Genomic DNA, 23,484 nt, shown 5'->3' with positions numbered 1-23,484 from the left:
TCATAGGTGTAGACTGACATTACTGTAGTTCACTGTAAATCAACTCAATTAATTAAACATTTTAGACAACAGGAAAGGGGTCTTACCTTTGCTGATGTTGCAGTAAACAAGAAAATCACAGCAATATGAAGCCTGATGAGTGAAAGTCTGACTGGTCTATAGAAATCGAGGTGGAGACTTGACAGGGGGAGGGAGGAAGAGAAAGAGAACAAGAGAGAGAGAGAGAGCATGATAAACTATACAGTCAAAGCTTGCACTTTGCCCTCTGTTGGACTGCAATGTGACAGCAGTCCACTCTGGCGAGATTGTAAATGTGACAAAGACGACTGTAACATACTGATACCTCTCTCTCTGAGAAACACTCATTAGCACATACAGGAACTGATTAAACAGTTTGATCTCCACTTTATCTGCGCTCCAGGGAAGCCTAGAAAAAAAGAAATTTGATCAACTTTTTAATGTCAATGACACAAAAAATTCCCGTTTCATTTTATAGACCCTCACCTGATAAAGAAGTGCAACTCCCTCATCTTCATATGAATGATTTATCATATGATTGTGATAACTAGCAGAGGTGGAATGTAAGAAGCACATTCACTCATATACTGTACTCAAGTACACATTTGAGTATTTCCATTATCTGCTACTTTATACTTCTACCTCACTGCATGGGAAATGGGGTACTTTTTTATGTGGATTAATATTTTATGTAGCCTACAAAAGGTAAAATATAAGGCGTTGCTAGGATTAAACTACCAGGTAAAGTTTAAATTAGTTTCATCGTGACTCACTACAACATTAAAATGCTTTTGACACGCATACATCCACAATGATAAATAATGAATATATAATGTAACACTGGGTTATTCTGCTGCATAATGAATACTTGAAGTACTTTTACTGATACTTTACATGAACTTTACTTTTACTTAATGTACATTAAAATGCAGGACTTTAACTTGTACTTTTTTGTATTTTTACTTTGGTAAAGGATCTGAATACTTACTTAGCTCCACCACTGACTTGTAAAGAGTAAAATAGTAGCCTAAGTGATTCCTAAATCTCACTTCAGGAATGATGATACAGCCTTTATGCCACTAGGTGGCGCCAGAAGACAAGAAATAAACTATGGAGTGAATTGTCGGTTTAGTTTCATTTCATAAATGTACAGGATAAATTATTATCAAAGCATAAAACACATTCTTAGTTTACAGGCATACTGTTAAAATGTGACCGTTTTGTTTGAGCTAAATAACCAAGTAAACTGCACTTGTGAGCCTCTGAAGGCAACATATGCCTTCAGAGGCTCATTCATGCTCGTACTTCACGGCTTCTGTAGTTAAAAAATATTTCTCGCGCTTTCATGTGCTTTGTGAGGAAAAGATCATGAAGGTGTTTTACATTAATGCATGAGTAATAATAATCTAATAAAATAATATATAAAAGTACAGTCAGGGGACATGTTTCTAAATTGAGTGTTACTTTGACTTTTACCATGTTTAATATTCTTACATAGAGTAACTTGTAGTTTTACAGTGTGGTATTAGTACTTTTAATTAAGTAAAGGATCTCAGTACTTCCTCCACCGTTACTCACACTTTACCCTCGGTTACTTGCTCTCTAACCCAAATAATAAACATGGGGGATTCCGCCCTTCCCCCGTTGTTTTAACCACGTTGTCAAGTCGGATCATCTGTCATGTACAGCGCTATACAAATTCCGAGCTTTCGGGAGCACCTGAAGGTGTCATAATTCATATCCAATGAGACCCCGCCCTGTCCACCGTGTACTGCTGACAGTCTCATCTGTCTGTACAGTTGCAGTCGCGCCTTCTCGCGCTAGCTTCCATGGCGACCAACTAGAATATGCGTTTTCTTATCTCGACCAGCCGGTTAGCTCCCGGTTAGCTCCCGGCATGTTACGAAATGGGGTGATGTAGCGGAGCAACTCTTTGGACGAACCGCGCAGTACTTTAGCATGCTAAGCTAAACGTGGAGCCGTACACCAGGAATAAACTAGCCAGTAAGTAGAGCGAGCTAACGACTGTGAGCTAACGGAGGCTAACATTCACCTGCAGGCTGTTCCTGCTAACTAACTGGCGCCGCCGTTGCTAGCTAACATGGAAAGTGTGAAGGAAAACGAGTCTGGGGCGCTTTCAACTTCGTTAACACCACAGGGGATACTTGACTCTAGCGGCGACAATAATCCCGTGAAACCAAGTGGATTAACGCCGCTGTCTGTGGGAAAGAGACCCTCAATCGGGGAGGATGACGGTGGGGGCGCAGAGGCGAAACTCTTCGGCAAGGGACTTGCAGCCACCTCCCTTCTCCAGATTGCGATAAGGAACGGGATCTATCAAAACCAAGTTGCCAACGCTATCGGTGGTGCGGCCAAAAATATGAACATTCCCGCCGTAAAAACAGCCAACATTTACAGCCTGACATCAGTCAACAGCACCACTTCTGTCAACTCTTTGCTGAGCAGGAGACGGCAGAGACACAAGCGGAATCTGTCGCTCGGGGCTCCGCCGACCAGCAGCTCGCCCGGCGGCTTGTCCTCTGCTGAGGCGACCAGTCCCGCCCCCTTAGCCTCGCCGCTGAGCACCCTCAGCCTGGATAGGAGGACTTTTCTTCGGCAGAAGCAGTCAAAGCAGCTCCAGGCCTCGGATAAGACATGGGTGAGATCGGACCTCCGGCGGGGCTGCATTCACGTCCACGACTGGCTCACGCCCTCCTACCCGCGACCGGTGCTCTGTACAGTGGACACCACTGCTGCAGACGTAGCCAGTAAGCTGGATGGGAGCAAAGCTGGGGCTGTGTTGAGAATTAACTGCAAAACTGCTGCTTTAGTTGACTTAAATGATCGTTGTAAAGATAGTAATGGGCACACTGATGAAATCAAAAGTCTCGCTGACAGCGTGGATGTCAAAAACCCCAAAGCAGATGAGAATGAACACACAAAACCGTATTACCCTGACACTAAACTGTCCTCTAACTTGTTGGATGATAAAACAGCGAGGAACTCTTCATCTGAGGTTTATCTGAATGACATTGTGATGGATTTGAGCCTAAGTGTGGCAGACTGTTATGGGGTCTACTCTGGTTCGGATATGGAGGGCAGCACCTGTGAGGACTTAAGCCCAGGCGGGCCCAGAAGCACAGAGCTCCGGGACTCGCTGAGCGATGGCCTAGGTCCGGGTACAGACTCCTCAGTGTTGAGCCCGACCTGTGACAGCGCCACAGAGGGGCCTGATCCGTTTGAGAGCTCCTCAGATGAAGTTGACCTCACCTCTTCTCCAACACATTCAACCGACACATCTGCTGCAGACATGCCCACCACAGACCCCTGCTGCGCTTCCAGCCAAGTGACAAACACACTAGATGACATCGAAGCTGGAGCTGGTGATAATGTAAATGCCCCCAAATTAATCACACCTCCATCTAAATGCCCCAGCAGCTCTCAGACTCGGCCCCTGTCCAGCCAAGCATCTGTCCAGCCTGACCCGGAGGTCCCAGGGGGGAGCAGAGGATGGCCTGAGCCCATCAACACCAGCCCGACCCCGGCTCTCTTCCTCCAGCTGCACGGTGGAGCCGTGCGGCGGCTGGGAGATGATGAGAGGCCTCTTCAGATATTAAATGAGTACCTCACTCATCTGGGGTTTGAAGATCCATGGAGGGTGCAGGGGGAGGGGATGAATCCAGAAATTGGCTGCCTGATACGCTTCTACTTTGGTGAGTAGTACTTTGTCTAGGTTAGTTAAAAAAAAAAAAAAACATTTTTACAGGTGGATGATGATGTATTCCTAAAGAAAGATCTGAAAAGCATTGGAGCTGCAAATATAAGTCGATTAATCGTCAACTATTTTGATATCAAATCTATTAATCGATTTGTCATTTTTTTTTAAATAATAATTTAAAAACAATTGAAATTCTCCAGATTCCTAAATGTGAATATTTTATGTTTTCTTTACTCCTCTGTGACAGTAAACTGAATATCTTTGAGTTGAGGACTGACATTTTTATAGACCAAATAACTAATCAATGAATCGTGAAAATAATCGCTAGATTAATCGACATTGAAAGTAATCGTTAGTTGCAGCCCTAACTGTATGTTTACGAGACAACCAGGACATCCAGATTAATACTTTTTTTTTTTTTAATGCTCTTTTCCAATTACACTTTGCCTCTAGCCGCTTGTCACACCGTGCCACTTTAGCTGTGCTCGACTTGTCTCTGCTCATTCATTGTTCATCCATTATCAGTGCAGCGTGGGTGCTGTCATTGTGTTTGGTCAGTTGCACTGTTAAACAAGTGTATTCAATTGTCCCGGGGGGACAATACCCAGTGTTTTGCCTGTAAACCCACCCAAGCCCTGTGTGTAGGTCTGCAGGCAGACACATCTGGAGGTAACAGGTGTGCTCTTTGGGAACACCAATCACCAATCAGGAAGCATTATGGATTCTGCTTCTCTTCTTCTTCTTCTTCTTCTTCTGTTGTTGTTATTATTGATAGCGATCCTGTTTTGCTGACAAGCAGGCTAAGAGGATGGGAAAACAGCCATGATCTCTTCTGGGATTAGCACAACTGGATATTGTTTTTGACCTTGTTTTTGACACCCTCAGCAAAGACGGTAGAGATAAGAGCGGTGGTGTGATGTTGGAGGAAGAAACAAACAAAAAATGTTATTTATAAAATTAACATATTCTAAATTCATTTCTGTCACATTCCTAATCCTGTTTGAAAATGTTTTCAGTGTCCCGCTCTAATCTTCTTTTAAAACACTTTTCTTTTCTCCTGTTCTCTCTGTTTGTTTTATACTAGGGCTGCAACTAAACAATTCTTTTCATTTGCCGTTTTTTATCTGTCGATTATCTTCTTGATTAATCGGTTAGTTGTTTGGTCTCGTCAGAAAATGGTGAAAAATGTGGACCAGTCTTTTCCCAAAGTCCAAGATGGCATCCTCAAATGACTTGTTTTGTCCCCAACTCAAAGATATTTTGTTCACTGTCACAGAGGAGAGAAGACACTAGAACAATATTCACATTGAAGAATGTGGAATCCGAGGTCTTTTTCATAAAAAATAAGTCGAACCGATTAATTGATGATGAAAATAGTTGACAACTAATGGTTTCATCGATTAATCTTTGCAGCTCTATTTAATACAATAAACACACCAAAAGACACTATTACTACACATACTGTCGGCGTTAACCTAAAGGTATACTCAAGACATTGGACAAAAGTATCTATATATACTGTAGTATTAAATAATAAAGACAAAAAAATCAACTGTCAATATTTTGAAAACAAGTAGCCTAATGAATAAAATACAGATAAAAGTGAAACGCAAAGAATCTTTTTTTCTCAATTAGGCCTACATTGTTTTTGTGATGTTAGGAGCCAAAATTGAAATTGAAGTTGCGATCAAAATTTGATTAATTGCACAGCAACAACAGTTACATTTAAATAATTGTAAAACAGTGGTCACCAACATAAAAAAGTGAAGCATAGTTAACTCACAGCCCCTTCTAAAGTGATTTATTTCCAATTTTGAAAAATAAAGTTGTATAGGTCTGAAGAAATAAGAAGTCTCCCATTAATATAGGATACACATTCATATTTTTCTCCACGCTGTCCTGTAGTCTCAGTGTGTACAGTATTGTTAATGTTGATGTTCAGAGCTACAGGCCTTTGACTCAGCATAATCTCTCTGGCAAGCATTCTCTCTTTTCTCTCTATCTCACACACACACACACACACACACACACACACACACACACACACACACACACACACACACACACACACACACACACACACACACTCTGTGCTGACAGTAAGAGAAAAGTGACCTTAGTGGAACTCAGATTTCACCTCCTCAGTGTTTCGGATCTCCCTGAGACTGTCGCAGCAGCAGACTCCTCTTCAGCTCAGAGCTGCAGTACCCAGAGGTCACTGCTTTACTCTTCAAGGGTAAACACTCACCCAACAAACGTGTCTGATACTGGTGCCCAAAACTCCCACGGCACCCACAGGCCGTGAAGGCAAACGTCTCATTTTGTCCTTGGGGCGTGGACATCACAGTAGCACCACGCCAGCTGGTTTAAACTGAAATCCAGGGTTTTCCCTGCCGTTGTAAGGTCTAGGTGTAGCATCCGAGCCGTTTTGGGCAGCACCTTAGCCAAATGAATGTGACTTAATGATTTTTCTAAAATCTAATAATTGCAGTTTGTCCTCAGTGGACTTCTTTCGCAAGTTTTGTCTTTAAGCTTTTTGAGTGTTATTTTTGATCTACTCTAGCTTTTCCAACGTTTTAGACACCGATATACTGATGATAATGGTCCAAAACAACGTGAAAAAAGAGACTCAAAACTAGGGCTGGGCAATATGGAGAAAATTTAAATATTACGATATTTTTGACCAAATACCTGGATATCGATACAGCAACGATATTGTAGTGTTGACTATTGGTGCTTTCACAAAATATTTACACAATGAGATTTTAGATAAATAATCATCAGTAATGTGGATATAATGACTAGGTGGGTAAAAGGCAAATAATAGAACAGTTACAACAGTCTGGTGAGTTCAGAAAATGACATCACTTTACTGTAATGCAGCCTTTAAAACCAGGAAAAGACACCACTTATGTCATATTACGATATCCAAAATCTAAGACGATATCTAGTCTCATATCACGATATAAATATAATATCTATATATTGCCCAGCTCTACTCAAAACGACCACAAAGAGATTCCAAATGAAAAACAAAAATGACCAAAAAGTGATGCAATAACCCACAAACATACAAAATCCCACAAAGAGACACATGTATTAGGGAAATCCCCACGTTGTCTTTAAGCTTTTTGAGTGTTATTTATGATCTGCTCTGGCTTTTCGACCGAGATATGGTACTAATGGTCCTAAATGATGTGAAAAAGAGACGCAAAACTACCACAAAGGGACACAGACTAACTAAAAAGAGATGCCAGATGACCACAGAGAGCCTAAAAATGACCAAAAACCACAAAGCGACACAAAATGTATGGGGAAATGTCATGTTTTTGTTGAAAAACTTAACATTTTCTTGAGGAAGGACGCCAAATACATGTACCTAAGTCTTCCACAAGCAGTCTTGTAACTGCTGCGAGTAAGAAAGATGGAAGGAAATTGTCAGGTGCTTGGCACAGGGCTTGGCAGGGACAAGATGCACCAAAACGATGAGTTGTAGCATGAACAGGAAAGGAAATGGCTGCATGAAAAAAAAAAAGATGTCCCAAAAAAAAAAAAAAAAAAAAAAAAGGGGGGGGGGGGGGAATAACACACTATGTCTCGGCTGCGCCGCCCAGGGAAGGGTGGACCCACACAATACAAATTCCACATTATTGTTTAGCTTAAAATGGGGTGTGTTTGAGAGACTCGTGTTGATCGGCTCCATCAGTAAGTTTACGTCATATTTGTCCAATCATAACATCTATGCATTTGTGGTAAAAGACACCATATGATGTCACCGACTGATTGTTGGATTACACCTCGATAGTGTTAGTGTTGGCCAAAGTTTATCTTGAATTTCAGTGGCTTCCTTCATATCTTTATTTATATTTACCGACATCAGCGGCATCTGCACTGTCAGGACTCCCTGTTCACCGAACTCAAAGTTTTCATGCGGGCAGATCCTTCATCTTGAAATATTCACTACACAAAGCTTTGAATTTATGGATGGCAGTGACCCAGAATGATTTTAAACACATGTAGAGCTGAAATGATTAGGTGATAAACAGAAAATTGATTTAAGGCAAATGCCATATGTGAGGTTTGCTGCTTTTCTTTGTCACTGCTAATATTAAATATCTTTTGGTTTTGGATTGTTGGTAGGATAAAAGCAGCAATTGAAATCCAGTATGGAACCTTGGGGTCTGGGATATTATAACGGACCAGTATCACTATTTTCGAGAGTCGTGGACATTTTTAAGGACCAAAATGGACAGATTTGGTCGTTGACCTGATTTTTAAATGCATGCTTTAGTGGCTTGCTTTCAAGTTTTTGCCGACTTTTCTGTGTGTTGGTGTTTGTAACATAATTGTCTTAGTCTTCATCAAACCTCTGTAAAAGTTTGAGCGCCCGTTGGCTCAAGAGTAAGAGTTTTTGTTACTTTTTCCAAAAATCTTACTTTGGAGAATGGAAGCATGCATTTCTACAAATCCTTCCATTTCACAAAAGAATCATACGTTCTCAAATGTTGAATGTTGTCCAAACACAGGCAGCTGTACAGCGACTACTGACTTGAATACTGTCTAAAGTTGTCAAAATTCTGTTTTAAATCTAGAGCTATCTGATCAAAGAATAATAACTCTTAATCTGACGTATTGAGGTTCGATACAGCCCCACTCAGGAGTTGGTTAGCCCCAGTGAAACCTGTGGGTGTGTGTGATCACCAGAGCAAAGAGTAAAAAGTACAGACCGGAAAACCCAGTTTTATAAGAGATAACATTATTAATCAGTTCATAGTTGTGAACTGAGTTTTCATAAAACAATTCAGAGTCCCTCCATGTTGATTAAATAGATTTAAAAATGAATTTGTCCCTGCATCAATAAAGCTTTTAACTAGCAGATAAATTAATGTCTAGGTCAAGATGGACTTGGAGGATCTCTTTGGTTTTACTACTATTAAATTAATTATTTATTTTTTACTAAGGGATTAGTGTTTTAGGAACCGTGCTGTGTTCAGTAACATCTATGTATGTATGTTGTATGTCTGTATGTATGTTTGTAATGGTAATGGCAGCAGCATGGCGGGTTGGCCAAGCAAAATTTTCCACATTGTGGAACAATAAAGTTTATCTTAACACATTCGTCATCTGCTATTGGACAAGAGCCCCATCCAAATACTGAAATACAGGTAGCTAACACCTGTTTCTGGCCAATCCCCTGCTTTGTCCTGTAACTGTGGCTGCTTTTTGTGTCAGCAAGGGGTTAATGTAACCAGTCACGTCTGAGTGACCGTTCACTCTCTCAGCCCACAGGCTATTAACAACAATTCACTTACATAACCGCATAGCTCTCTGTGGCTTTCACTTTGTGAAAGAGAAAACCAGTGTGAGAGAGTTGATTGACAAAATCCAGGGCAGCTAAAATAAAAAATGGCACGTTCTATTGTTCCAAAAGGCCATTATGAAACATAAAAACAGTGTGTATTAACTATCATAAGCAATGTTCTCTCTCCAGGCAAGCCTCGAAGTGTGGGTGGTTCGGAGCGCGTGCAACTTTCTGGGGTGTTCAACGTGCGGAAAGGGAAGCTGGCGCTGCCGGTGAACCGCTGGTCGAAGCGCCAGGTCACGCTGAGTGGAACCTGCCTCATTGTCTCATCTGTGAAACACGCCCACACCGGCAAGATGCACATCCTCCCTCTCATCGGTGGAAAGGTACGTTCTCAAGTGTTTTCATGTCTTTAACTTGCTTAAGTAGTATTCTGGATTGGTTTATTGGTTTATCAGTATTAAAGGGACAGAACTCCTCTCTGTGGTTTAGAGCAGTGGTACAAAATATTTGAGTTCTGGAGCTCAGAGGTTGTACGCCGCTCCCGTGCGCTCCTCCTGTCCAGCCATGTGCTGCACCAGGTTTGGCTTCCTCTCCTTCAGCCACGCATTCAGAACAATCAGAAAAGGTTGTAGTGCCACAATAAGTTACACTTATGTGGAATTTGCCTTGGTGAAAGGTGCATACATTAACAAACAACATATTAAACAATTAATATGAAATACACAATAAATACAGAAAAACAAACATACTGTACATACAAAATAACTGTTAAGAATAAGAAAAAATAGGCTGAATGGGTTGAGTACAACATTTGCAAAGAATATATAGTATATAGTAGGGCTGTGTATTGTCAAGAATCTGGCGATACGATACGTATCAAGATACATGGGTCACGATTCAATATATCGCAATATATTCCGATACTGTGCGTAAGGCGATATGTTGGGATTTTTTTTTAAGTATAGTTTTAGAAAAACTAATATTTAAAAAAGAAAAGAAATGATGTGCATAAAAGTCAAAGAAGTTTACTTTAGGTTAACAATTCAGTAGACAGAAAATCAAACTGCCAGTATGGGATTGTGGTTCCCAGGTTCTTAGTGAGCTAATGTTTATATGCTAAAGTAGGCCAAAGTTCAGCCAAAGCTAAGTTGTTAGCTTCTAGCAAGAAGTCAGGCACTGTTAGGCACTGTTAAGCAAGGACACTAGTGGTGTGTCTCAGCATAGCCATCTAGCAGTAGGGGGGTTTAAACACAACATAAACGTGAACCACTGTCTTACATGAATATTTTTGCACGTAACTTTCAAATAAAAAAAATAAAAAAATTGATATTGCATTTTTGAAAATGGATACAGTATTGCAAAATAAAATACCGCGATACTCAAGTGTATTGATTTTTTTCTTACACCCCTAGTACATAGTATGTGCAATAGGCAGCTGTAAAGTCCAGGATGAAGGTTAGTGCAAGTGTATTGTTGTACAGCATATATTATGTATAGTTGTACAGTGTCAAACTTATCATGTCTCATCTCTTTTCTGTACAGTAAATATGAAGCTGAAGCCATGAAACAGTTAGCTTAGCATAAACACTGGAAACCGGTGTAAACTGCTAGACTGGTTCTGTCCAAAGGATAAAGAAACAAATTGAGGAACCGTCACATCTAAATTAACACGTTTTTTATCTTATTTGTGTAATCCGTACAAATACCAGAATGTAAAATGAACAATTTGTGCTATATCAGCTAGGGCTGCAACAAACGATTATTTTTCATTCATGTATGGTCTAAAAGATGTCAGAAAAAGGTGAAAAATGTCGATCAGTCCAAGCTAACGTCGTTAAATGTCTTTTTTTTTGTCCACAACTCAAAGTGGAGTGAAGAAACTAGAATTGGTCCCATTTAAGCAGCTGGAATCGGAGAATGTTTTCATAAAAAATGACTCAGACGATCAATAGAGTTGGCGATTGATTTAATAGTTGACAATTAATCGATTAATCTTTGCAGCTCTAATATCAGCCATTTCCAAAAGAGATTGGATATACAGTATGTTTAGAAAAAAACAAAAGGGTCAGAGATGGAAAAGATGGCAACTTTTTGTAACCCCAGAAGATTTTTTATTTTATTTTTTTAAAGATCCAAGGAAACTGAAATATGTTCTGTGCTGCAGGTGGAAGAAGTTCGGAGACACAGCCACTGTCTGGCTTTCAGCTCCGCCGGTCCTCAGAGTCAGACCTACTACATCAGCTACGACTCCTACACAGAGCACCTCCGCTGGCACAGGACGGCCTCAAAGGTACTTCTCTTCTATATATGTATGCATTTGTGTCCACAGTTACACTCTTCGCATCCATAATTATTCCATTCTTATTGTTGCATATTCTTCACTAAACCAAAAAGCAGGACAGAAGTAAAGCAAAGATGTGTTTTGGTGTATGGAGTTAAACTGTGGAATGAATTAGAAACTGACATGGAAATGTGTAACACATTTAATAGATTTCAAAAAGTATGTACATACAGTGCCTTGCGAAAGTATTCGGCCCCCTTGAACGTTTCGACCTTTTGCCACATTTCAGGCCTCAAACATAAAGATATAAAACTGTAATTTTTTGTGAAGAATCAACAACAAGTGGGTCCCAATTATGAAGTGGAACGAAATTCATTGGCTATTTCAAACTTTTTTAACAAATAAAAACGCAAAAAGTGGGGCGCAAAATTATTCAGGCCCCCTTTCCTTTTAGTTCGCGCGCAAACTCTCTAGAAGTTCAGTGAGGATCTCTGAATGATCCAATGTTGACCTAAATGACTAATGATGATAAATAGAATCCAGCTGTGTGTAATCAAGTCTCCATAAATATAAATGCACTTGCTCTGTGATAGTCTCAGAGGTCTGTGTAAAGCGAGAGAGCATCATGAAGAACAAAAGGCCACACCAGGCAGGTCCGAGATACTGTTGTGAGAAGTTTAAAGCCGGTTTGGATACAAAAAGATTTCCCAAGCTTTAAACATCCCAAGGAGCACTGTGCAAGCGATAATATTGAAATGGAAGGAGTATCAGACCACTACAAATCTACGAAGACCCGGCCGTCCCTCTAAACTTTCAGCTCATACAATGAGAAGACTGATCAGAGATGCAGCCAAGAGGCCCATGATCACTCTGGATGAACTGCAGAGATCTACAGCTGAGGTGGGAGACTCTGTCCATAGGACAACAATCAGTGTATACTGCACAAATCTGGCCTTTATGGAAGAGTGGCAAGAAGAAAGCCATTTCTTAAAGATATGCATAAAAGTGTCGTTTAAAGTTTGCCAAAAGCCACCTGGGAGACACACACCAAACATGTGGAAGAAGGTGCTGTGGTCAGATGAAACCAAAATCGAACTTTTTGGCAACAATGCAAAACGTTATGTTTGGCGTAAAAGCAACACAGCTCATCACCCTGAACACACCATCCCCACTGTCAAACATGGTGGTGGCAGCATCATGGTTTGGGCCTGCTTTTCTTCAGCAGGGACGATGGTTAAAATTGATGGGAAGATGGATGGACACATACAATGCAGGACAAAATTGATGGAGAAAACACAAAAATGAAAGACCTCGCAAAGACTGAGACTGGGATGGTTTTTGTCTTCCAACAAGACAATGATATCAAAACATAAAGCAAAATCTACAATGGAATGGTTCACAAATAAACATATCCAGGTGTTAGAATGGCCAAGTCAAAGTCCAGACCTGAATCCAATCGAGAATCTGTGGAAAGAACTGAAAACTGCTGTTCACAAACGCTCTCCATCCAACCTCACTGAGCTCGAGCTGTTTTGCAAGGAGGAATGGGCAAAAATGTCAGTCTCCCGATGTGCAAAACTGATAGAGACATACCCCACGCGACTTACAGCTGTATCGCAGCAAAAGGTGGCGCTACAAAGTATTAACTTAAGGGGGCTGAATAATTTTGCACCAATATTTCAGTTTTTTATTTGTTTAAAAGGTTTGAAATATCCAATAAATTTCGTTCCACTTCATGATTGTGTCCCACTTGTTGTTGATTCTTCACAAAAAATTACAGTTTTATATCTTTATGTTTGAGGACTGAAATGTGGCAAAAGGTCGAAAAGTTCAAGGGGGGCGAATACTTTCGCAAGGCACTGTATATGCTTATTAACAAATATATAGCAGTTTTTTTTCAGGTAAAACAGGTCTTTATAATGTATTACTCAGCAGTGTTTCCCTCGGAAAAGTTGTTAGGCCCAGTGGCAAGTGCCTTTTTTCCGATGAGGGCTCGGCTGGGGTCTCGTCTTAGAAATACATTTACATTTTTTCCTCCCAATGGCTTAGGTCCGGTGGGGGGGCAACTTAGGCCCGGTGGGCCACCGGGCTTCCAATACACTGGGGGAAACCCTGACTACACTAAACTAAGTTTAAGGCTTAATTTATCATGAGGATGATAGCAGGATTTAACATATCTTTACTACCTCTTGTGGTTAAAAGTTGCTCATCATATTGTCCTGTGCCGCCCCCCACCCCCCCTTTGTCAGATTGCGTCCCAGAGGGTGAACTCAGTCGACCTGTCGTGCTGCAGCCTGGAGGAGCTGCCCGCTCAGCTCTTTTACAGCCAGGACCTCACACACCTCAATCTCAAAAACAACTTTATGTCGCTGCACAAAGGTGTTCCAGCACTGACCAGGTGAGTTTCTGTCCCCACCGCTCCTGCACACACCACACCGCTACCATCCTTTGTGTTCAGGAACAAGGCAACAGGAGGAGCCGACACATGAAAAGCACTATTTTTTTCCCTTTTGTTCTTCTCTCTTTAGGATGTGGAATTTCCCTCTGTGTTTTTTTTTCTGTCTTGGGGAGCTACCATATGGTCTAAAGAGGAAGCAGCTTAGATAAAATTACAGATGACGTGTGTGTGTCTGCGGCTGTGTGGTTTGGATGATTAAAAGAGAGCTACACTTGTGATGAGAGAGTTTGCATCCAGCCACCTGTTGTTAAATTGGTCGCTGATGTCACAGTCTTGTGTAGCAACGTCAGCTTTAGTGTAAGAGAATGTCTGTGGGTCTGCGCAGTTATTATTCACTACTCTAAAACAGGCAAACAGGATAGTTGATGACCCATCCCATGTTCTCCATGCTGAGTAGGAGCTCCTGCCCTCCTAGGAGGAGGTTCAGAGTCCCTCCATGTTGATTAAATAGATTTAGAAATGAATTTGTCCCTTCGTCAATAAAGCTTTTAACTAGCAGATAAATTAATGTCTGGGTCAAGATGGATTGGGAGGATATCTTTGGTTTTACTACTATTAAAGGTCCTATGACATGCTGCTTTTTGGATGCTTTTATATAGACCTTAGTGGTCCCCTAATACTGTATCTGAAGTCTCTTTTATATAGACCTTAGTGGTCCCCTAATACTGTTTCTGAAGTCTCTTTTATATAGTCTTTAGTGGTCCCCTAATACTGTATCTGAAGTCTCTTTTATATAGACCTTAGTGGTCCCCTAATACTGTATCTGAAGTCTCTTTTATATAGTCCTTAGTGGTCCCCTAATACTGTATCTGAAGTCTCTTTTATATAGACCTTAGTGGTCCCCTAATACTGTATCTGAAGTCTCTTTTATATAGACCTTAGTGGTCCCCTAATACTGTATCTGAAGTCTCTTTTATATAATAGTGGTCCTATACTGTATCTGAAGTCTCTTTTATATAGACCTTAGTGGTCCCCTAATACTGTATCTGAAGTCTCTTTTATATAGACCTTAGTGGTCCTCTAATACTGTATCTGAAGTCTCTTTTCCGAAATTCAGCCTTGGTGCAGAATTACAGCCACTAGAGCCAGTCCCAGAATGAGCTTTCCTTAGGATGTGCCATTTCTGTGTCTGTAGCTATTGAGGAGGAGAGGGGGGAGGTGGAGTGGGGGGTGTGGCCTTGACCAACTGCCACTTTGCTCGTTTGAAAGCCATGTTGTCTCTCTTTCTCATGGGTGGGCCAAATTCTCTGGGCGGGCAAAGCAGAGAAAGGGGAGGTAACCTTGCTCCTTATGACCTCATAAGGAGAAGATTCCAGATCGGCCCATCTGAGCTTTCATTTTCTCAAAGGCAGAGCAGGATACCCAGGGCTCGGTTTACACCTATCACCATTTCTAGCCACTGGTGGACCATAGGCAGGCTGGGGGAACGCATATTAATGTTAAAAACCCTCATAAAGGGAAATTTTCATGTCATGGGACCTTTAACCCTCTTGTTGTCTTCCCCCGCCGAACATGCACTTGTTGTCCTCTCGGGGCTTTTTTTAACCCATTTTTTTATTTTTTGGGACGCTTTTTTCAATGTTTTTGTTGCCTTTTTACTGTTGACGCTTTTTCCCACTACCACCAGTACTGTATACACGCCACGGACACCAACTTATTACCACTAGTGTTACACTTATTTTTCGGAATTCATGGTCACTAAATCTCATTGGATTTTTAAATTATACTTAATTTTTGAGTAAAAAAAACTGAAATTATGAATTATTTTGACTAATATTAGAGGAATGTATGTTGATGGATAATCAAAGATGATGTCAGAATACTGTTTAGAAACCGTTTAATTTTTTTTCAAATGCTATAAAATTGAATAAAACAACTCAAAATTCAATGAAAGTAGTGATCATTAACTGTACTTGGCGAACCTGGAACCATCCATGTTATTTTCTCAGTAATTTGGTTGGAAAAGAAGCCCCTTTTCTTTTTTTTCTTTTTTTTTATATATAAATATAGACATTTTGATAATGGGTCCAATTTGACCCTGAGGACAACAGGAGGGTTAAATTAATTATTTAGGGATAAGGGATTAGTGTTTTAGGAACCTTGCTGTGTTGTGTGTTCAGTAACATCTATGTATGTATGTTCGTAATGGTAATGGTAATGGCAGCAGCATGGCGGGTTGGCCCAAGCAAAATAAGCCACATTGTGGAACAATAAATTATCTTATCTTATGTTATCACATTCGTCATCTGCTATTGAACAAGAGCCCCATCAAAATACTGACATACAGGTAGCTACAATAATGAGCATGTGAGCAAAATGGCAATTAAACAGGATCCAGAACTACAAATAAGTATCATTTAAAACATTGTGCTCTGTCATATTTAAAGCAATAGACTATGTATTTTTTATTTTTAACTAATCCTGTGAAAAGACCAAAATCTAAAATGTGTTAGCCCGTCTCTCAATCATTTCTGTCTTTCCTACCCCGTCTGTGGCTCTGAAGACATGAATCTTGAATGTGTTCTTTGAGTTAAATGGCATATTTGCTGGGGATTACTTTCAGTGGCGGGTGGAGACACATTTGGTGATGAGTGTTTCTGGCAGCAGTACAGAGGATGTGGGATTAGTGGCACTCGTTTGTCGGATCAATTTATTGTTGGTTCTGGACTTTTCACTGTACTTACTGACAAGAAGACAAAACAGACTTGTTGTTGTAAAGATGAAGTAGTGTCGCATGTTTCGGCACATTGATTCTCTCTGTGGCAGCAAAAGATTTAAAAGACTTTAACAAAAACAACAACATATTGCAGAGCTTCCTGAGTCGTGTTTGTGGCTTCATCCTTGTTTAACAGCTTTCTAGCTGAATGAAAAGCTGTTTCCTTCACTGTAGCACTAGACCAGACTATAACTGTATTACAGGACCAATGTTTAGTGATGTGTAATATTATTTGCTTTCAGATAAAGTGAAGTTGCTAGTGACCTGACTAACATCGTTATCCGAACACTATACACACAGACGTGGTTGTCGAGATAATTACAAGATGAGAAATCAATTACGTGAACATCTAGCCGCTGGTTGTCCAAAAGAAGCAATGCAACGTTTGTGTCATGTTTCAACGCCATCCTCTTCTGATCCAATATTCACCGGACAGCAATTTCTGTCTCTCTTGATTTTGGCTCCTTTGTAGCCGCCCAAGAGAGGATTACGTTGAAGTCTGACATTTACTTGATGACAAATGAATGCATATATACTGTATATACACCGCCATTGTTCCCCCATAAACACACGCTTCCCGGGCGGTGTTTTGAGGAATGTGTTCTTCCCGTGGCGTGCCTGTGACTTTCCCCTCGGAAGGATGTGGATCGGGCGCAGCCTTTTCACCCCGACCCCTCTGTGAACTAGATTAGGCTAGGAAAGACAGCCACACACACACACGCACGCACGCACACACACACACACACGCTCCCACCTGAAACACACTCTGAAATCTTTTAGTCATGTAAACACTTAGCTTTAAATAGTGTCTGTACTGAGTGTTATGGTGCTGTGTCCTTGAGACCTTTTTACAGGCTTCCTCTCGTAATCTTCCCTGTTTAAGAGACGGGTGCTATGGAACTAAAAACATGCTTTTGTTAGACCCTCAAGAAGTCTGATTATAGGCCTGAGAGATTTATAACTTTGTCTCTCTTTGTCTGCCCTTTTCTTCCTGCCCCCCTTCCTCTTTCTAACTTTCTATAGGTTTTGTAAACTGAGAAGCCTCACTCTGTCAAATAACGCTCTGTCAGACTTTCCTCTGGCGTTGTGTGACATCCCCTCGCTTACGGAGCTAAACCTGTCTGGAAACCGCCTCTCGTCTCTGCCTGCAGAAGTAGGAACCATGCACAAGTAAGTGTGCTGACAGAAGAATGGCGTCAACCTCTGGGCTGAAGCTATTCATGATAACGGTGTTGATAAGGATGATGATAATTTGCCGACTATTTCCCCGAGAGCAGAATGTGTCCTCGGTAACCTCAGGATAGGAGTTGTTGTCCTTGTGATGCGATCAGTGCAGATTAATCCCTCTCTGTATTAAGTGAACAACTGGCCATGCACCAGACTTCTGTCCCGACGGTGCAGGTGATCAGAGTGCATGCTGAGTAATGCCGATTCTGTCCCCGCATTACAGGGGGATTTAGGGTCAAGTGTGCAGTTATTGTGTGTGTGGTTATGTACTGTTTATGTACTCCGTATGACTATTTTATAAAAAATAAACAAATTAGAAAGTCCACATGGGATTTGTTTCTGATGTACTGGGATTAGCCAATCATCGTAGTTCCACCTACCAATGTTATGAGGCCGGCCAAAGAATTCTAGCCAATCAGAGGCAATGTAGGGAGGGTGTGAGAAACAAGAGTGCGGTGTGGTCACCCTGCAATGCAGATAAAAGATGGAGGCAAAGTTACCCCTCCCTCCCTTTTTAAAACACTCATTAAATGGGAGGAGTTTTATTGTGAGTTTCATGGATATTTTAAAAACACACGTGCAGATTATTAAGGACGTAACAATGCCTCCTGAATCGGTTAAAAGTCGATATAAATTAATCGCGATGCAATTTTTTATCATCCTAGGGCGTCATCTACTTTTGATTTCACATGAAGCTTGAGTTCTGACTTCACTATGTGTTCTTAGTTCATTTATTTGAAGATATATTTTTTTCTGTTTATTAGGTCAATTTGTGGTGGGATTTGTTTCAAAAACATCGTAATTTTTTTTATTGAATTTTTGTTATTTAACATACAATTTCAATGGCACTTTTGATAAGAGGAGACACTGTTGTTTTGCACAATTTTTATAAATAAAGTAATATTTGTCAGCTCTTTGTCTGCAGCTTACCCTAACTGCACATATTATGATGAATATTATGATGAGACGGGCAGTGTGCACTTTTGTTGGCTAGTGGCAGTCTCTGCATGCAACATGAGCATGTCCATGCAGAGCGAAAGTCCTATCGTGAATCGAATCTTGAGTTACATGGTAACATCCCTACAGATTAATAGCACTTGTATAAGCACTTTTTGAGGTCCATCACCCCTCTCTGCTCTCGTTGTTGTGTCCAGCCTGCAGACTCTTCTCCTGGATGGTAACTTTCTGAGCTCTCTGCCTGCGGAGCTGGGCTCCCTGGAGGGCCTCACCTACCTTGGCTTGTCCTTCAACTGTTTCAGCTGCGTCCCCCCCATCCTGGAGAAGCTCAGAGGCGTGGAGCGACTCTGTCTGGCAGGGAACCAGCTCCCTGTCCTGGATATAGCCGGACTGCAGTGGCTGCCTGCTCGCCACATAGATCTCAGGTAAACATATCCGCACGGACTCCTGGACGCAACACAGGAACAAAGCTCATCTGAAATCTAACACTTCCCACGATGCTGCAGGAAGAAAATCTGCGCTGTATTTCTGCATCACTGCCTGTTTTTGTCCTTTTGTCCCGTGGATTTGGAAATCACATAATTAAATAATTAAAGTTCAGTACTTTTTGCAGCCAAAGCAACAATGGCTCAAACTGTATATTAACTTATTGGGAGAAAACAGGCACGGTAGTTCTTTGTAAAATCAGACATTGAGCACCGCCCATATAGCCAAAATGACATGATCCTCGTTTCATTACAGTAGAAATGAAATGATCCATGATACATTTTATTTCTCTGCTTTGGACGGACGCTGGCTGAAGCTTCAAAGGGTTGCCCGCGAGCACGGTATGTGGTTGAGCGAGCTAGAGTGTGCCTGAAGAGAGCGAGCGGCGTTAGAACAAAGCCAAGAATCGGAGAGTTAAAACGTTGCTTTTTGCCCTTTCATCACTAGAAGTGCAACTGTAGCAAGTATCTCGCTATCACTGATGTTATCCACATTCATATGTAGACGCAACAGATGACATATCCAGCTACAAAAAAGCCCGAAAGTCAAAAGTTAGAGCATAAGTACAAAGAGTCTTGTTGCTGAGCTGTGGAGATGATACACAGTCTTGTCTCGCCGCATTGGTGTGAACTGGCAGCTTTCAGAACAGTGCAGACCGGCGCCTTGCAAGTAGCTGCAAGTTTCAAGTCTTCTCGTCGCCAACCTTTGGTCTGAACAGGGCCTTCGAAGCATCGAATATTTGACTATTTGGGGTCACCCCTAAATTGATTAATGAAATGACAGAAGTAAATCACCAGCTATTTTACCCTCTCTCCTTTTGTTCACATTCTCAAGTTCTCACTTGTACATACACACACATTTTTTTTATTTGCAGACTTTTTAGAACAAGCATGGTCTAAAAGGAAGACTGCTTTGTATCGATGATTCTCTGTCTGTCTCTGTTATTATTATTTTGTGTGTGTGTCTGTAGTTAGTTGTTTTATGTATGAAATGTTTAGTTCCACTTGGACAGTTTATGGGTTACAATATTGTGTTGTGGCTGCTGTAATACATTTTTCTTTATTTTGTGCAAAGAAGAAGTATGTTGTGTGTGGACATTGGACCGGAAGCTGTGGATGAAATAATTTTTCTGTTGGTGTCATGTAATTCCGTGTGGGATAGGCCCACTTAACGGCATGCCACGTAAATAAAATATATTGTATCATATCATGTACAGGCTGAACCGGCTTCAAACTGTGACAGTGGGAGACGCAGAGCAGCTGGTCCACATCGTCCAGCTGGACCTGAGGGACACTGGGTTACAGGAGCTGGATGTCAGGCCTCTCTGCAGGCTGGAGCTCCTCCGCTGTGACCGAAACACTCTCTCCACCCTTAGAGTCAGTGGACACTCCCTCAAGAGCCTGCACGCTGCACACAACGGTACTAACTCTTATGATGTGCTGTATAGATGTTAAACAGATATGAGAATGTCTGCTGCTATATATACATGTACATACAGCTTATGAAGGATTATGCACGCTGTGTTTGTAGAGCTGAAGCTGCTGGAGGTGCAGCCCGTGCCAGAGAATCTGACTGTTCTGGATTTGTCCTGGTATGAAGACTCTATGAATACTTGAACTGTCCTATTTCCTGTGTTGGAAAAAGAAGGTTCTGTGCTCGTTATATATCTGGGCGCTGACTGTCTTTGTTTTATTAAAGGAACGAGCTGGGATGTGTCCCTGCCTGGGTGTGTGAGAGCAGCAAACTGGAGGTGTTGGACATCAACCATAACGCTGTTACAGAGCTGCCCATACAGTGAGCAACACACAAACACCTGCCGCATCGACACGTTTATCGCAAAAAAAAGAAAAAAGCTCCGAAGAAAGGGTTCTTAAAGTGCAGAAGGAAAGGCGGGTAGCTCCTTGGATGTAATAGTTTAATGGCTCAAATAATGTAGCACATAATTAAAGATTTCTTAAGGAGCAAGGTTACCTCCCCTTTCTCTGCTTTGCCTGCCGCCCACAGCTGCCCAGAGAATTTGGCCCGCCCATGAGGAAATAGAGCTACAACCGTGGCTGTAAGCTGGTCAAGGCCACACCCCCATCCTCCACCTTGCCCCCCTCTCTCCTCCTCAATAGCATTTAAAGCTACAAACACAGAAATGGCACATACTAAGGAAAGCTCATTGTGGGACTGGCTCTAGTGGCTGTAATTCTGCACCAAGGCTGAATTATGGGAAACAGACTTCAGATACAGTATTAGGGGACCACTAAGGTCTATATAAAAGAGACTTCAGATACAGTATTAGGGGACCACTAAGGTCTATATAAAAGAGACTTCAGATACAGTATTAGGGGACCACTAAGGCCTATATAAAAGAGACTTTAGATACAGTATTAGGGGACCACTAAGGTCTATATAAAAGAGACTTCAGATACAGTATTAGGGGATCACTAAGGTCTATATAAAAGAGACTTCAGATACAGTATTAGGGGATCACTAAGGTCTATATAAAAGAGACTTCAGATACAGTATTAGGGGACCACTAAGGTCTATATAAAAGAGACTTCAGATACAGTATTAGGGGATCACTTAGGTCTATATAAAAGAGACTTCAGATACAGTAGTAGGGGACCACTAAGGTCTATATAAAAGCATCCAAAAAGCAGCATGTCATAGGACCTTTAATTGACAGATCTGTAAAACTGAATTTCTTCACAGAAATTATGAAAAAGCACCACTTTAATTATTGTGCTTACCAGAGATGTGCTCATATGTTTCTTGAAAGTAAGTCATTCAGCATGAAAAAAAAGACTAATCGATTAAGAAATTTTAGTCAACTAAAACAAAAGAAGGGGCAGGCCTTGTTGGTACAGGGGGAGTACTGATGCTGAGGGCTGAGGCAAAAAAGTGTTATCATGCAGAAAAAAATCTTTTTAACCTTTAATTTAGCAATCCTGTGCAAATGCACAGATTATATTCAGTTTAATTCAACTTTATTGCCATTACTTATGTCACAATGTCATTCTGAGACTCCAAAAAGTTAATTTAACAATGAAGGTTATAATGTAATTTTACATTGTTTAAAAAGACAGGGCTGCGGGGGTTGGGTAGCTCGGTTGGTAGAGCGTGCGCCCATATAAAGAGGTTCATTCCTTGACGCAAAGGTTGCGGGTTCCAATAGGCACTGCGGCAGGTTTCCTGCATGTCTTCCCCCTCTCTCTCCCCTTTCATGCTGTCATGGGCATTAAACGCAGAAATGCCCAAAGAAATGATCTTTAAAAAAACGACAGGGCTGCTGTTTATGTTACACTGCAGACAGTGTTCATACAGATACACTGGATAGTAATGTTTCTGGTAAGTCTGTAAACTCTTTAAATAAACATATTATTCCAAAAGGTCTAATCGCTACCTGTAGCAACACGCCTACACCAGTTCTATTTCCAGTCTGTGTGCAGCCTTTGGCAGTAACTACAAACTTGTGCTGTTGCCTTCACAGACAATTTGAGCATTGATTTTTTTATTTTTTTTATTTTTTTGGGGGGTGGGGAAACATCCACGATGATAATGGTCCAACTACAGACTCCAAGAAGCACAAATGTAATTCCAACTCAATTTCTTAGTCCAGCCGTGACTCAAGAGCTGATTTAACTTATTGTACTTCAGTGGGTAATTGGGTCATTATAACAAAGGGGTGCACGAAATACTGCTCTGTGTCCTCATGGGGGGAACAGAGTTCACGCTGACAGGTTTAAAGTACGCACACAGAGAGAGAGAGAGAGAGAGAGAGAGAGAGAGAGAGAGAGAGAGAGAGAGAGAGAGAGAGAGAGAGAGAGAGAGAGAGAGAGAGAGCTGTGTGTGGGTTGTGGAGAGAGAGAGAGAGAGAGAGAGAGAGAGAGAGAGAGAGAGAGAGAGAGAGAGAGAGAGAGAGCTGTGTTTGTGTTGCGTAGAGAGAGAGAGAGAGAGACACTGAGCTCGCTGTGTTTGTGTTGCGTAGACTGCTGTCCAGTGGAAGCCTGAGAAAACTGCTGGCAGGCTGGAACCAAGTGTGTCTGCTGGCTGAGAGGCTGGAGAGATCCCAGCTGGAGGTCCTGGACCTCCAGCACAACCATTTGACCGAGCTTCCACACAACCTGTTCATCAAAGCACAGAGGTGAACATTTCTTTTTCTTTTCACTATTCATTCTTTCCGTGGGTATTTTCATCCTTCACACCTGTGTGTTTTTCAAATCTTTCCTTCACATCTATCTATCCCTATTTCTTCCCTTCCCATCTGTCGCTTTTTATTTTTGTCAAGTAATTTGTTCAAGTACTAAGTTTAAATTCTCTGCTGGGATTT

At 41.3% G+C, this 23,484-nt stretch overlaps 2 protein-coding genes across 2 annotated transcripts in view; one reads left to right on the top strand and one right to left on the bottom strand.

The window, feature by feature from the left end:
- The window catches only part of si:ch211-191a24.3 (tensin-3), a 60,765-nt gene extending 60,404 nt beyond the window's left edge, over positions 1-361 (bottom strand). The window contains exons 1-2 of the mRNA XM_039811274.1: positions 344-361; positions 87-177 (exon numbers count right to left, since the gene is read on the bottom strand). The gene's annotated coding sequence lies outside the window, so the exon portion shown is untranslated. The remainder of the gene's footprint in view (positions 1-86; positions 178-343) is intronic.
- A 1,379-nt stretch (positions 362-1,740) lies between these two features.
- The window catches only part of LOC120565467 (PH domain leucine-rich repeat-containing protein phosphatase 1-like), a 30,341-nt gene continuing 8,597 nt past the window's right edge, over positions 1,741-23,484 (top strand). Inside the window, 10 exon segments of the mRNA XM_039811273.1 lie at positions 1,741-3,731; positions 9,228-9,424; positions 11,206-11,331; positions 13,572-13,720; positions 17,520-17,666; positions 18,878-19,105; positions 20,383-20,585; positions 20,697-20,757; positions 20,865-20,960; positions 23,143-23,298. Of these exon segments, the coding sequence (XP_039667207.1) occupies positions 2,120-3,731; positions 9,228-9,424; positions 11,206-11,331; positions 13,572-13,720; positions 17,520-17,666; positions 18,878-19,105; positions 20,383-20,585; positions 20,697-20,757; positions 20,865-20,960; positions 23,143-23,298 (2,975 nt within the window). The 5' untranslated portion in view covers positions 1,741-2,119.

Source organism: Perca fluviatilis, chromosome 9, assembly GCF_010015445.1.
Source record: "Perca fluviatilis chromosome 9, GENO_Pfluv_1.0, whole genome shotgun sequence".
In the NCBI taxonomy this organism is placed as follows: domain Eukaryota; kingdom Metazoa; phylum Chordata; class Actinopteri; order Perciformes; family Percidae; genus Perca; species Perca fluviatilis.
Note: the sequence above shows the minus strand (reverse complement) of the source record. Positions and strands in the feature narration are given on the sequence as shown.